The 16,216-nt window shown below is 33.6% G+C and overlaps 1 protein-coding gene across 1 annotated transcript in view; it reads left to right on the forward strand.

Moving 5' to 3' along the window:
* TBC1D32 (TBC1 domain family member 32) overlaps positions 1-16,216 on the forward strand; it is a 174,437-nt gene that overhangs the window by 86,933 nt on the left and 71,288 nt on the right. The window contains exon 23 of the mRNA XM_011358802.2: positions 7,740-7,828. Within this exon, the coding sequence (XP_011357104.1) occupies positions 7,740-7,828 (89 nt within the window). The remainder of the gene's footprint in view (positions 1-7,739; positions 7,829-16,216) is intronic.

Below are 16,216 nucleotides of genomic sequence, written 5' to 3' on the forward strand. Positions count from 1 at the left end.
CTCGTAGCACCTTGTCCATGAATAAAATATGTGCCACATTATTTTATTATTTATGTATTGTCTCTTCTAATAGACCATAAGATACATAAGGAGAAGAACTGTGTCATATTTGTCTTTTGCCCTGAAAGTCTAGCAATTTGGGTTTTATTTATTTATTTTTGTTTTTTGGATTTTTTTTTTTCTCCTATGAGCATGGTAGGTTCTCAATAACCTCACTGTTTTATTATTTCTTCTTGGCTAGACTCTTAACAAGTTGGGTCCCTCTTAGGCTTTATTCAAAAGGATTTAATTCAATAACTTTATATTTTCTCTGGAAGTCCCATGATGTCAGGACCCCTAAAGAGTGATACTGAAGAGCTGTGTGTGTGTGTGTGTGTGTGTGTGTGTGTGTGTGTGTGTGTGCGCGCGCGCGCGCACACACACACACACACACACACAGAGGCACATGTATGGGCTTTATTTTGATGACATTTTCAAATTTACATTAAAAAACAGTATAATGAACTCCCCATATTCCACTCACTAAACTGCACCTTTTATCAACATTCTGTCATGTTCTTCCATCTATTTTCCAATTATTTTCCAGTTTCTTCTCCTTTACTCTTGCCTTTTTCCCCCACCGGAGAATTGTAAAGCATATTTTGAGCATAATATCAATTTATCTGTAAATAACTTACCTCTAACTGAAAGGGACTTTTAGAGGTTTTATTTTGATTTAGATTACTACCCTGTAAACCATTCTGGCTTTGTCATATCTAAAATATTAGCTATAAAACCTTAATATTATCTAATATGTCATCTATATAGAAGTTTCCTTTGATGTCTCAAAGATATCCTTTTTTACAGTTGGTCAAGTCATGATCCGAACAAGGTTCACCTATTACATTCAGTCATTATGTCTTTTAAGTCTCTTTTTATTCTAAAACAGTTCCCCCTCCCTTTCTGTTTTCATGCCATTGATTTATTGGAGAAACTGTATTATTTGTCCTGGGTTACATTGATTAATTGTTTCCTTAGGAGATGTGAAATGGTGATTCTAGTTCTGTCATTCTTTTTGTATCTAACTGGAATTATTCAATAAAGGAAACCCTGAAATACAGTTCTTTTAGCAATGACAGAATAAATGTTTCACTTATTTTATTTTTTAAATAAAATTTCAGGATAATGAATTGGCGCTGGAAAATCCCCCAAAGGGAGATTTTATTATTATCATTATCAACTTTTAGTTTTTACTAAAAATGTTTATGTTTCAATCCAATGCAGGGATTATTATTTTTAATGATCAATTTATTTCTTTTTTGGCTGCTGAGTCCTTTTGACATATATTTATTCATTTTTTATATTTTGCTTTTTTGCTTTCTTATATAAGATGTTCCAGGCTTATTGTACACATTTTCTGGCTCAGCCTGGAATCAGCCATCTTCAGTGAGTCCTTGTTCCTTTTAGTAAGAAGTGTTATTTAGAAATTATAACCTGTTCAGTGGACAGCCAAAAAGGAAAAATAGTTTTTATTTATTTATTTTTTTTATTTTGTTTTTTATTTATTTTTATTATGGTAACATCGATTAATGAAATCCAGCAAGTGTCAGGTGTACAATTCAACAGTAAGGCATATGTATATTGCATTGTGTGTTCACTGCCCATAGTTAGATTTCTTTCTGTCACCACATATCTGACCCCTTTCACACCATCTAATTTCCCCCTTCCCCCTGCCCCCCACCCTCTGGTAACCACTCGTCTGTTGTCTGTGTCCATGAGTTGCTATTTGTTTGTCCTGCTTGTTTGTTGCTTTTAGGTTTATATCCTACATATAAGTGATATCATGTGGTTTTCAACTTTTTCTGTCTGGCTTATTTCACTTAGCATGATTATCTCAAGGTCCATCCATGTTGTTGTAAATGACAGAATTTCATCTCTTTTTATGGCTGAATACTATTCCATTGTATATATATATATATATATATATATATATATATGTACCACAGCGTCTTTATCCAGTCATCTATTGTAGGGCACTTCAGTTGCTTCCATGTCCTGGCCACTGTGAATAATGCTGCTATGAACTTTGGTGTGCAAATATCTTTTCAGCTATATGTTTTCAAGTCTTTGGGGTAAATACCCAGTAGAGGTATTGCTGGATCATATATAGTTTTTATTTTTAAGAGAAAAATTAATCATGAGCCTATATTGATATTTCTTATTATATGCTTATATATTTTTCTCTTTCACTGAAAAATTTGGTTCCTAATACATGAACAAAATCACTTATTTTATTGTACAATTTACATATGATAGTTCCAAAATAAGATTAGTGAATGCATACTGACATTTCTTTTCAGTTAGTTTTGTCCTTAGAATATATGCCACTGGGAACTTATAGTCAAAATATTGTGTTTTAAAGTCATTTGCAGTAAGTAAATCTCTACTTGTCCTGGTTGTCCCACTAACTTGATAGATTGGTTTTGTTTGAGAATGTTTTAAATTTAGAGAGATTGTTTTCCATTTTTCTTTATTGTCTGAATTTTGTCTTTTAAGTTATAGAAAAATATGCAATTCCCATATATAACAAGGTATATTCACATAATGTCCTCACATATTAATTCCCTTTTTCTTCTCTTCCCATAGTTTGATTTTCAATATAATAGCTATTAGCCACACGTATATATTTAGATTAACTTAGATTAATTACAAATAAATAAGGTTAGAAATTCATTTTAAGTACGATTCATATTTTAAGATTTCAAGTGCCCACTAAGCCACATGTGGTAATGGCTATCACACTGGACAGCACACAGAGAGGACATTCCCATTATTGCAGAAAGTTCTATTCTACCACACTACTTTGTAGCTGACCATTTTTATTAGTTTTATGTTTATCCTACGTCCCCAGATTTTTTAAGCAAAAGGCAGTTTACTATAAACACTGTTCTGTCCTTTGCTTTTCTTTTAATTCTGTCTTTGAGATGATTCCATAGCATATAGAGCTTGTCCTCATCCTTTTTAATAATCGTATAGTACTCTATTATATGGATGGGGTATAGTTTATTCATCCATTCATCTATGGTGGACATTTACTTTCTTTACGTCTTATATATTTTTCTCTCCTATTTTAAATAAAACTAATTAGGGACTAATTACATCTGTAAAAATCTTTTCACAGCAGTACCTTCATTAGTTTTTAAGACCTTACAGCCATCTTAGAATTCTGCCTACCACAGTATCTCTGAGCTAGATTTCTAGAAGTGGAATAACTGTGTCGAGATAAATTCACATGTAATTTTGGTATATATTGCTAAATTTTCACCCACAGGGAATAATCCTTCTGCATTCTCCTGAATAAAATATGATAGTGCTTGTTTTCTGGCAGACTCATTAAGAAGATTATATGTGGTCAGAGGTCTACATATTTGTCAGACGGGAGAGAAGTGTTGATTTATATTTTCCTCATGATGAACCAAAAACCTTTTCATATTTCACCATTGGCATTTCTTCCTCTCTTTATGGTCTTTCAGTTCATTTTTGCTATTTTTCTATTCATGCTACTTTTTTTCTCCTCAATTTGAGGAAATTCTTTATATTTTAGGGATATTTGGCCTTAAGTTTTCATAGCTTTGTATCAGGTATCTACCAGAACTCTAGGCCCTGTGAACAACTCTTTGGTTGTACTTTAGTATATTAAAGGTGAATGATGCAAATATTCTTTCCCTCTAACAGATACAATTTTCAATTGCTTTTCAGTTTCTGTCACTTAACTTTGAGTTACATAAGTGGTGTATTAGGTAAGATCCTTTTCATTATTGGAGAATTCAATTTGAGTTAGTTTAGGAAGAAGAAGAAATCTATTGACTTTCATAACCAAATTGTAGGAAAATCAAGGACAAGTGGAAATAGAACTTTGAAATGCAGTCAGGTCCACATCTGTCTGTCTGTCTCTGATGGTCCCCCGCTTTATCAAACTTGTACCCTTTCCTATTATTACTATCTTGGCTTTATTGAAGGCATATACATAGTTTACTTAAGTGTTTGTATTCTGAAGCCAGACTGACTGGGTTAGAGTCTGGTTCTGCCTCTTAAAAGCTGTGAGACTTTAGACAAGTTAGATCTTAGTTTTCTTCTCTATTAAAAGAGGGTAATAACATTCCTATCTCAGGACAATTAAATATGACAATTAAATGACCCGAGTTAAATATAAAAGTTTAAACCACTGCCTGGCAGATAGATGCTATATAACTTTTTGCTATAATTATCATTAGTATGTTCTTCTCGGATGGCATTCTCTAGGAGAGGATACTGGACTACCTGTTACTCCATACTGATGTCTTCACCATCTCCCCTGTATTAGTTTTCTAGGGCTTCCATAACAAATTACTATAAACTACATAGCTTAAAACAACAGAAATTTATTCTCTCACAGTTATGGATGCCAGGAGTCTGAAATCAAGGTGTCAGCAGGGCCCCATTCCCTCCGAAGTCTCCAGGGAGAATCCTTCCTTGCCTCTTCCGACTTTTAGTGGTTCCAGGAATTTCATGGCTCGTTGCTGCACAACTCTCCTTCTGCATCCATTTCACAAGGCCTTCTCCTCTGTCTTAAATCTCTTTTTGTCTTTCTCTTATAAGGACACTACACTTGTCATTTGATTTGGGGCCCACTAGGATAACCCAGGATCATCTTACCTCGAGATCCTTAATTTAATTTCCTCTGCAAAGACCCTTTTCCTAAATAGTGTAACAAACATAGGTTCTGTGAATTAGGATATAGATATCTCCTTCTTTTGGGAGAGGGGTGTATTTTTTGGGGTTGGGGTGGGGACAGTGTCACAATTTAATTCACTGTACCACCAGACAGGAGAGTGACGTTTTCTTCTACCTCCTTGCTGTAGACGGAATGTCTGTATGCCTCTAAAATTCTTACGTTGAAATCTAATTCCTAGTGTGATGATATTTGGAGGTGGGGCCTTAAGGAGGTGATTAGTGCCTTATAAAAAGACCCCGGAGGAATCTCTTGCCCTTTCTATATACATGAAAGGACTGTCTGTGAACCAGAAAGCAGGCCCTTAATAGACACAGAATCTTCTGGCACCTAGATCTTGGACTTCCCAACCTCCAGAACTGTGAGAATTAAAATTCTTGTTGTTTATAAGACATTCAGTCTATGATATTGTGCTATAGCAGACCCTCCTTAACAGACTGAGTTTTGTTTATAGACATTCATGGGCTAATCAGTCACAAGCCACTCCTAGTAATGCAAGTGCTGAAATACTAGCATTGTGATAGATCTTTACTGGGCCCTTTCTTAAATAAAAAGGGTCAGCATAAACAAGGCATCAAGGCAATTGAGTGCAGGGTAGGCACTCAAACATGTATCTATTTATATAGAATAGATATTCTTGTTTGTTTTTTCTAATCTCTCTCTCATCCTGACCTACTAGATTATTGAACATATTCTCAAGCTGGATAATGTCCTTTAAAAAGACAGAGTTTTAAACTACAATTTGTGAGTCCCAAACCTTTCTTACTCTGGCTTGTTGCTGGGAAGCCGTTGATTTAGGAAACTGATTGCCTTACTCACATGTGTTTCAGTGCTTAGAAACTGAAGTTCTCCATAAGACAGGTTTCCCAGGAGTTTTGTTTTCCTCCCTAAGTGATGATCCATCAATGTAATCCTCTTGAAGAAGAAATTATTTACTGTAATGTTTGTTCTCTGAAAATGCATTATCATTGATATATGACTGCAATCTACCCTTCCATTAGCTTGTGGTATTACATTCTCTTTTTTATTCTTACAATATCTAGTACTAGATTCAGAGCTAGAACTTTTGAGTCACAAGGTATTATTTGCTATCAAATAGTAAGAGCTTAGTATTCAGATAGCTGTTCCAATTTCAGTCACTTATACTAGTGCCCTCCAAATGAAGAGAAATCTAGAGCAATCCTTTCACAGAACTAATTGGCAATCTCTTTCTTCTCAGGTAAGAGCAGGCTAGTAATACATAAGTATTTCTAGATCAATCTGTGAAGATTTACTATGGTAAAAAGTGATAATAGATCATTTCTTAAAAATCACAATATTAAATAGTAAAAATATGTACCTATTTGAAGAAGAACTACATAGCAAACAAGTCTCTCCATATATCTACTGCAAAGACTGCTTATTTAATAGTATCCAGGTGTCTGGGCCAGTCAAAGAGAGCTCCGTGTCTCTGTCACCATAGCTGAATCAGGACTGTCAGAGTGGAGAAATTAGTAGAGAGAGGGAGAAAGCAAGGGGGCTGTTAATGAGAAATGAATATAAGGCTGAGAATATGAATGAGTTGCTTAGCTCATATTCTATTGTAATGAAACAAGGAGAGCCCAGCTAAGCAGCAGACAGCAATGGCAGATTATTTTAAGATAGCAGTCTTTTTATTCTCAATTGTTAGCCGGTTTATTTAACATTTCCTGATTGTAAATTATTTACATATTTTTACAAGATATCTGTAGGATGGTAAATACATTCCTAAGTGTTAGTATAATTTTTTACTAAGTAAGTTTACACATAATCTAGTTTTTACTATATTTTGATTAGTATTTTTGAAATGTGATTTTGATATATCCATTATATCATCCTCCTTACAAACTCATTCTCCTGCCTCTTACTTATTTGATGATGTGATATTTGTTTTATCATCCACATAGATCTCAATAAATATTATGTGACTTTACACCCTAGTGAAACCTTTCTTCTTTTGCCCTGTTGATCACAGAAATATCTTGAATTTAAATTCACTGGAGGGTAGCAAGTTTCTTGGTCAGGAAATGAGCAATATGAGAGACAAGTGTTGTGAATAAATTTCTTAGGCCTGAACCCAAAGATATACACAAAAGAAAGGCTTACACAGTGCTCACAATTGCTTGATAGGCCTAAATTGTCACTGCTTGGGACAATTGGTGGTACCTAGGTCATCAGATTCTCTCTGTACTTGTATAAGTGATGTTTATACCTGGTTACTCATTGCAACATCTTGGAGAGCTTTTAAAAGGACTTTAATGCCAGAATCATACCCTACCACAGATAGTGACAAAATTGTTCCAGGATAGAGGCTGGACATACCTACCTACTTACCTACCTACCTACCTACTTACCTGCCTACCTACATAACACTTTATCTGTCTGTCTGTCTGTCTGTCTGTCTGTCTAATAATCTATCTAATCATCTATCTAATCTATTTTTCCACTCATCTATAAGTTTTCTAGGTGATTCCAGTGTTCAACCAGGGTTGGAAACCACTGATTTACATGAACAGAGAATATCTATTAACAAAGTCTCAAATAGTTACTAGATAAAACTATTCAAATCTGTTCATGCTTCATACTTGTATATTTCATATTTGTTTTTCAAAGTAGTTTACATTTTTAGCTGTTTAATCACTACTTAACTGGCTGCATAAGCTATTCACATGATATCAGAATAGGGTATAAATTAGTCATACTCCACTTTGGCTGAACATTTGATAATTCATTTCGGGAACTTTCACAAAATTTAATGCCCAGGCCACATTTATAGACCAGTTAATTCACAATCTCTAGGGATAAGACTCAGGCATTGATAATTCTTTTTTTAAAAAAAAAAAAAACACCTCCCTAGGTGATTGAAGTATAAAGCCAAGTTTGAGCACCACAATCCAAATATTTGTTGATTTGGTTTTCTTTAAATGGTTTCGGCCAAGCACGATCTCACTCTAAATCTTTTCTTTTTCAGAATGTTATTGATAGACTTATAATTTTGAATTCTGAAGCTAAGATTCGTTCTCTATTCAATTATGAACAATCACACATCTTTGGTCTAAGGTAAGGTGCTAAATATTTCTTGAGATATGTTTTTGATATTACAAAATCATACAAAAAAGGGTATGTTATATACACTTTCAAAAAATTAAATAAGCTAATTTTTAAAGCATGTTTAAAGGTAATTTGTCTTTCTGTAATGTTACAAGCAAAGTAAATTATAGCCATTACATTATGGCCTTTGTCTACATTTTGGTTCTGTATTAACTACAGTGTGTTCTACTTTTGTTTGATTTACTAGAGGCATTTTGCAGACTATTCAGTTTACTCAGGAGTCAACTGGGGCTTCCCTGGGTTGGTATTTAATTGGACTCCTGCTCTAATCTTGAAAGAAGCCTAGAAATGGATGGTTTTTCTTGAGGCCCAAATTTTGCTCTTTGATATTAATCATAGTCTTTAACTTTAGTTTCCGAAGGTTTATATCTTTCTGGTTGAGTATATTTCTTAGTGTTTTATTTAGCATGTTCAAATGGCCAGGGGCTAGCGGTAGTGGGGGGAGTAGAGGTGTTTGAGCTACAGAGACTTATAAAACTCTTAATTTTTTGGTCATATTTAGACATGTAACTTGCTTCCCTATCTATAAATTACTACCTTTATAAGAAGCGGAATTAAAGAAATTTTCCTAGGTTTGTGATTTTTTTCCTTTCTACTAGCAAAGTAACGTTTTTGGACATGAGGGAGAAGGGTCAGTGAGAATGCTTTACCTAAGAAATAAAGCAATTACATTTCTAAAATTAGAATTCTTAGATGATAGTATATATTATAAATCTTATACTCAAACTTTTAGAAAATTATTGATAGCTGAGCTTTATTTAACCATTCATTAATACTTCAAAGAAGGTAGAAAAAAGCTGCAGCTATTATAGTTCTTTGGATATTGTATCATTTATCTCTAAATACATTTCACATTAAATTTTAACTTTCCATGTATAGCATCAGATACATCATATAGTAAGCAGTGATGAGAGATAACAAGGAAAAGGAAAAATCCATTCAGTAGAACCTCCTTTTGCATAGCAAGTATTTTTCTGAGTTTTATAGTTATAGAACATCGATTTGGCTTCTTGCTATTGATATATTGAATGAATTTCTTTTTTTATGTTTGTTTTTTTGACAGAATAGTATTTTTCTTTATTGTTTTTCTGGCAAAAAAATTAACAATAAAATTTTAGTCATGCAAAAAGCAATCTAAGAAGTAAAATGCTCCTGAGAATAAAATACGTTAATTTTCAGAGTGTACTTTCTTATAATGTCCAAATGGAGTTGTTCTATCCTACACTAGAAAATTTGCCATTCCATTGTCAATACATGCAATAGACTCATGCACTATAGTAGTTAGCAACATGATGGACTCTGGAGTCAGACTACCTGCTATTTACTCATTGTGTGAGGTGAGATCTCAGTTACTCATCTGTAAAATGGAGGATATAATTATATTATTTTTCTGAGTTATCGTGAGAATTACATAGGAAAAATAAAAAGGGCTTATAACAGTACCTGTCACACAGCAAACACTATAAAAATGACCATAATGAATATAATAATAGTACTTCAGGTGTTGATTTTTATCAATTTTATTCTATTTTTATGTTTTACTAGGAAATAAATTTTGTCTTCATTTTTTTAGTATTCCAGTAGTCTTCTACATGCTGCCAAATAGTTTGCTATGTTTACAACATCAGAATTCAGACAAAGAAAATGACAAAATCACTTTCTGAGGAAGTTTGTATTTTATGTGCCTTGTGACAAGTTTTTCATTGACAAGAAATTTATTTCATTGTATTTTAAATTTCATTCTCATAACAACATTTAATTCGGTTGTATTTTAAATCATACTTAAAGTTATTTACTTTTATTTAATTTTTTTTACTCATTTTCATCCAGCATTGGTCACTGAAGTCCAGTGATGTGATAATTTAGATCATAGCTTTGTATTATATAAATGTTGTGTTTCCATGTGTTTTAGATTCTTACCTGCATTTTTCCCTCCTATAGTGTTTTTATTGGTTTCTAATTGTACCTTCATCATACCACGCCCTTCAGTAGATCATCCCATTAATGTCTATGACTTCTAATTTAGCATTGCTTATTTCATTCTCTTTATTTTCTTCTCCTGCTTCAAAAATTTATAAATAGCATAAGTTCAACACAACTCCTTTAGGTTTACCACAGCGCTTAGATGACTCTATATATGGGACTTAGTGAAATGTAGATTTTAACTTTTCAACAGCATCACATTCTATCTGATATTCTGAATTTTTATTTGCCAAGATTGTCTTATAAACCTTATATTGTAAATGACTAATATACGAGGAGATTGTACTTCCAACCTGTCCTTTTCTACTGTTGGTATCAGCGTGCAGACTGATATGCTTTCATATGTCCCATCTTACATTGAAACAGAACAAAATGCATGCAAAAAGAAACTTTCTTTGACTTCACATCTCCTCCAGCCACTGTCCTGTTTCTCTGCCTCTCACCCGCTAGCAAAGTGATCTATACACACTGTCCCTACTTGCTCATGTCTGTTTACTACTCAACCCACTTAGATTTGACATTGACATTTGACTATAAGTCTGTCAGAACTGCATATCTTGCTCATCTCCAGGTTACTGATAACTTCTATAATGATGAATCTACTGGACTCTTCTTCTCTTTTTAATTCTCATTTTACTATAATTCTCAGTAGCATTTGATATAGTGGCCCGTTTCTTTTACGTGGAAGTTCTCTTTGCCTCTGTGACACCACACACTTCTATGGCTGCTGTTTCTTCTCCTTTGTATTCTTAAGCAAACTCTGAATGTTGGACTACTCAGAACTTGTCCATGGGTCCACTTTCTGTCTATACTGTAGTCCTCCCTTATCCACAGGGGATACATTCTAAGACCCCCCAGTGGATGCCTGAAACTAGATGGTACTTAACTTTGTATATACTATGTTTTTTCCTACATGTACATATAATTTACGGCTTATTTTTGGCATGTCCAAATTGCTAACATAACTACTCAGACACTTTAGGGCCATTATTAAGTAAAATAAGAGTTACTTGAACACAAACACTGAACTACCACAGCAGTCAGTCTGATAACCAAGGTGGCTACTGAGTGACTAACGTGTGGGTCGCATTATACAGTGTGGATACACTGGACAAAAGGATGATTTGTCCAGTGTATCCAGAGCTGGGCCAGACGGAGTGAGATTTCATCATGCTACTCAGAACAGCATGCAGTTTGAAAGGTATGATGTGTTTATTTCTAGAATTTCCCATTTATTATTTTCAGACCACAGCTGACTACAGGTAACTGAAACAACAGAAAGGAAAACCACAGATAAGGGGGTACTACAGTACACTCTACCTCTAGTTTATCCACTTACACCTTTGCTTTTAAGTATCATCTGTATGTCAGTGGATGCCCCAATTTATATGCCTACCCTCAAACATTATTCTCCTTCCCGACATCTTAATTCACACATTTCTCCGACATCACAAACTTAACATGTCTAAAACTGATCTCTTGGATCTCCTCCCACAAAAGCAAAACAAAATAAATCATTAAGTGGCCCAACCATCTATTCTATTGCTTAATCCTAAAAGTCATCTTAACTCTTTCTTTTGCTTTTCAAACAATTTATTATATATTAACCAATGCAGAAAATTAATTATAATTAAGTGAAATTCTTCCTAATTCTGAAAATGACATTATTAACATTAAGGAAAATCATTCTAGACATCTTTCTATGTATATAAAGGCAGAATAGATATATAGAAATAAAGTCTTTCATAAAAATTTAATCATGGTATGGTTTTCATTTTAAATTCTAACTGAACTTTAAAGAAAAGAGAAGAAACCCTAGTGACATAGAAGGAATTGCTGAATTTTAAATAACTGCTTTTTCACTCCAGGCATGGTTATTTCCCCAGAGATTCCCCTAAGATTAAGAAAATATGTAAAACATTTCAAGTGGTTTGAGCATTATAGTTCACTTTTAGACAGTATTGATTGACTCTCTGCTATGAAAGATGAGGCCATTAACACTCTCGCTGGATTCCCACCTTTTCTGTCTCCACCTGTGTTAGAAGGATGTTCTCCTTCCGTTTCTTAACCTGCCTTCATGAGTCAGAGACCCTATTATTTTCCTTTTTACCCAGGAGGGAAGATTATACTGATCTGAGTTTCTCAGTGTAGTGACGTAGATATGCAGTACTTATTATATATGACCGCAGAATAAGCCAATTATTCAGCCAATTTTTATTGAGCATTTGTTATGCCCTGTGCTAGATATGAGGGATGTAATGATGAGTAAGATGTGGTACTCATTCCCTTTAACCTTACTACCTTTCTGCTATCATGAGATCTTAGGAAAATCCTCAGATTCTCATCAGTATCTTGCACCAATTTTTTAAATTCAAATGCAGCTTAAAAATTGTGACCTTTTATTTAAAAAATGTATTTTAGGGATATCTGTGTTTCTTCACAGAAGATTTAATTCACTTATTGCAATAAGGTAAGAAAAGATCTAATAATGATGGTAGAATTTCTGTGAAAATTATTTGTCTAGAGATTATGCTTATTTATAGCATGAAATATAGAGAGAAGGACTTAGCCTTCTTCAGTGCCCGAAAGGAGGAGAGAAAGCCATCTTTAGATGTCATCAATAAACCTGACTCAATGGAGGCAATCGATTTGACTGAATATCACCACAGATATTCAAATGCTTTCACAGAGTTACTAAAGAAGGCTGGATTCCCCCTACCCATCCACCCCTACCCTTAAATAGTTATCTGTCTTGCTTCTAAAAGCTTTGTTATAGGCAAACACTCTTTAGTGTTTTCACTACCTTTAAATTGGGAAGGCCATATCCCCTGGGGTGAAGACAATTTTGGCTTCTGGAAATCATAAGACTGTAATAGTGTGGGTAATATTTGCACTTTGCTTAGCATTCATTACATGAAGTAGGAAATAAAGGAACAGCTAAGTAAGGTCTTTGACTACTGTCTGTCTTTTGGTATACAGAAACTTCTCTTATTTTGATAAAAGTAACTTAAGGCCTAACCTAAGAAGGTTTGTGTCTGGGATAAGTAGAGTTGATCTATTTCTAACTGCATCCTGAGAGAGACACATACACACAAACACTTCTGAAATGTCTATGTAACTGTTGCTACCTTTACATTAATTTAGTTTAATTTATTTTTTAATACTTTATCTCTGTACATAAAAAAAAAAGTCCCATTAAAACTTTTATTTAGTTTACCTATGAATTTGGACTCACCTTGCATAATCATTGACTTCCTTAAGAATACTTTTTGATCTAATCAGCTAGCTTTATATGTGAGGTAGGCAGAAGATTCCTTTTTTATAACTTTGGGAAATTTGGATTGGAGCCAACAAAAATTAAATTTCACAATTTGTTGCTTATAAACCTAATAATGTGTAAATTTTGAGACATGTTTTTCTGATCATTTTTCTAGATCAGTGGATATAAAATAATCTGCACACTTCTATTCATTTTGTAAACCTAGCCTTAATGTTATGGTTAGGCTAGAAAAATAACTTACCCAAGTGACTTTTCTTTCTATGTTTACTCTAGTTTATACAAATATGCTTTATAATTAATGAGCCATTAAGATCTGTTTATTAGATGATTACATAATTGAGTAGTAAATGGCATTGTTATTAAAGCTTACAAGAATCTTTATGTGTAATAATTAAAGTATGCATTCTTTTATTAGAATTCTGAATTTGTTCGTTGAATACATGTTTATACTTCTTATGGGTATAATGATATTCTTTTTCCCATTACCTACCCTACTGTAGCATTTAAGCTTTTTATGAAATATTGAAAATATACATATTACATAAAATATAAACATATACTTAAAAAATTGTTGTACAATAAATATTCACATAATCCCAATCAAGTAAACAGAGAGAACTAGCACCATGCATTTGTTTGATCATGACTCTCTCCCTTATTCCCAGTGGTAACCACAATTTTGACTTTTATGGTATTTACTTTGTATGTTTATGATTTACTTTATGTTTTTACTACCTAGTTATGTATTCCTAAACAATATATTTTAATTTTGCCATTTTTTGAACTTTATATACCATTGACATATATTCTGTCATGTCTGACCTTTTCTGTGTAGTAGTATGATTTTGAAGATTAGTGTGGCATATATCTCAGTTAATTTATTTTCATTGCAATTTCATATTCCATGGTATAAATATACCATGTTTTGTTTATATAGTATGCTTCTTGTGGACATTTGAGTTATTTCCAGTTTTCCAGTTTTGGCTATTATAAACTAGTCTAGGACACATAGAACATTAGCTATAAATCTCTTTATATACATACATACATAATTCTTTATTGTGTTACAAAATAAGTATCTGAATATACAAATATATGTTTCTGCACTTCCCATTCTGTTCAGTTGTATTTTGGTTTATCCTTGTGCAAATATCACATCATTGTAATTACTATAGCTTTGTAATAATTTATAATAAATGATAGAGCAGTTTTTTCCACTGTTCTTTTTCAAAAATATCTTGGCTACTTTTAGTCCTTTTCTTTCCATATAAATTTTACAATCAGCTTGTCACACAAACTAACCCACTGGAATTTTGATTATCATGGGATTGAATCTATAGAACAATAGCGAATGAATTGACATTGTTATAATACTGAATTTTCCAATCTGTGAACATGGTATATGTCTCTATTTAATTTGTGTTCTTTAATTACTCTAATTAAAATGTTATTTTTTTCCATAGAGGTCATACATCTTTTCTGAATTTAATATTTATAGCCCTAGTGTACACTATAGTATGTGGCAGTATCACTCAGTGGTTAAGAGCATGGATTCTGAAACCATATTGCCAGAGTTATTTTAGGCAAGATTCTCAATCCTTTCATCCATTTTGTCATATGTGATAGTAACTGTACCTTCCTCACAGAATTATTGTGAGACTAAATATGTTACACCTGTCCCAAATTTAGAGCATGGTATAAACCTCATAAATAGAGGTAAATGTCTATGAGATTATATGATACACAAAATATTCATTTCATTATTCTCTTTAAAAAAAATTTAGGGACGTGGCTCCATAGTGGAGCGGTTAGCACATCTGCTTTACACGCAGAAGGTCCTGGGTTTGTGCCCCAGTGGAGCCACAGTCCATGGTCTACGGCCATACTACCCTGAACAAGCCCGATGTCTGATCACGGAAGCTAAGCAGGGTTGGGCCTCGTTAGTACTTGGATGGAGACCACCTAGAAAGACCAGGTGCTGTAGTCATTAAAAAAAAAAAAAAAAAAAAATTGGTTATTAGTGGAGGCATTTTATTGAGCTCTATAAAATTCTTATTTGTTATTAAATTACTAAATAACATACACTTAAATTTATTAACTGAATTGGAAAAATGCATATCTTTATATTTAATATTTTCACCCTAGTAGGTACCACCTCTATTGAAATTTGTTTTTACTCTTCAGTGATATATCTCTCTTCAAGTAGGTCCTGTGCATTTCTTATTGTTTTATGTTCTATTTTTTTGCTATTTTTAGCAAAATTCTACATATTCCCATATTCATATATATACACATGTGTGTGTATATGTATGTATATCCCCCACCCCCCAATTTCTCATTTTCTCCATATTAACCAAATGACAATGTCATGCTTTTAGTTGCCTAGGTGTAAGTCTTGGAGTTTGTGTTATTTTTATATTCATGCGTAACAAATTACCATAAACTTTGTGGCCTACAGCACACATCTATTATCTCAGTTTCTGACTGGGTAGACCTTAGCTCGGTCCTCTGTTCACAGTCTCATAAGACTACAATCAAGGTGTCAGCTGTGGCTGTGGTCTCATTTGAAGCTTAATTATGGAAGGATCTGTTTCCAAACTCACACAGATTATTGGTGTTACCTCTTAGTTTTAGGACTGAAGGTCTTGTTTTTTTGCTGCCTAGAGCTAGAGTCCTTTGTAGGTTGTCAGTTGAAGGCTGCTCTCAACCCCAAGAGGCATCTGTCATCCTTGCCATGTGGTTTTCAACATAGCTTCTTCTTCAAACCCAGCAGAGGGAAAGGACTCTAGCAAAAAGGGCACGGAGTCTTATATAATCATGTAATCACATCCATTTTTTAACATACTCTGATTAGAGGAAAGTGACAAGTCCTGCCTATACTTGAGAAGGGAAACTCACAGAGGCCTGAGTACCAGAAGGGTAGGGATCAGGGTGCCCCTCTTAGATTCTACCACAGAGCCATTCTCTCAATCAGAGATCTACTGACAATACCCTATTTTAAGCCACTACTTTATCTAAATTATTGCTATAGATTTTTTTTAAACTGGCATCTGAACTTCTGTACCTAATATCAG

This window comes from Pteropus vampyrus, unplaced genomic scaffold, assembly GCF_000151845.1.
Source record: "Pteropus vampyrus isolate Shadow unplaced genomic scaffold, Pvam_2.0 Scaffold43, whole genome shotgun sequence".
Lineage (NCBI taxonomy): Eukaryota > Metazoa > Chordata > Mammalia > Chiroptera > Pteropodidae > Pteropus > Pteropus vampyrus.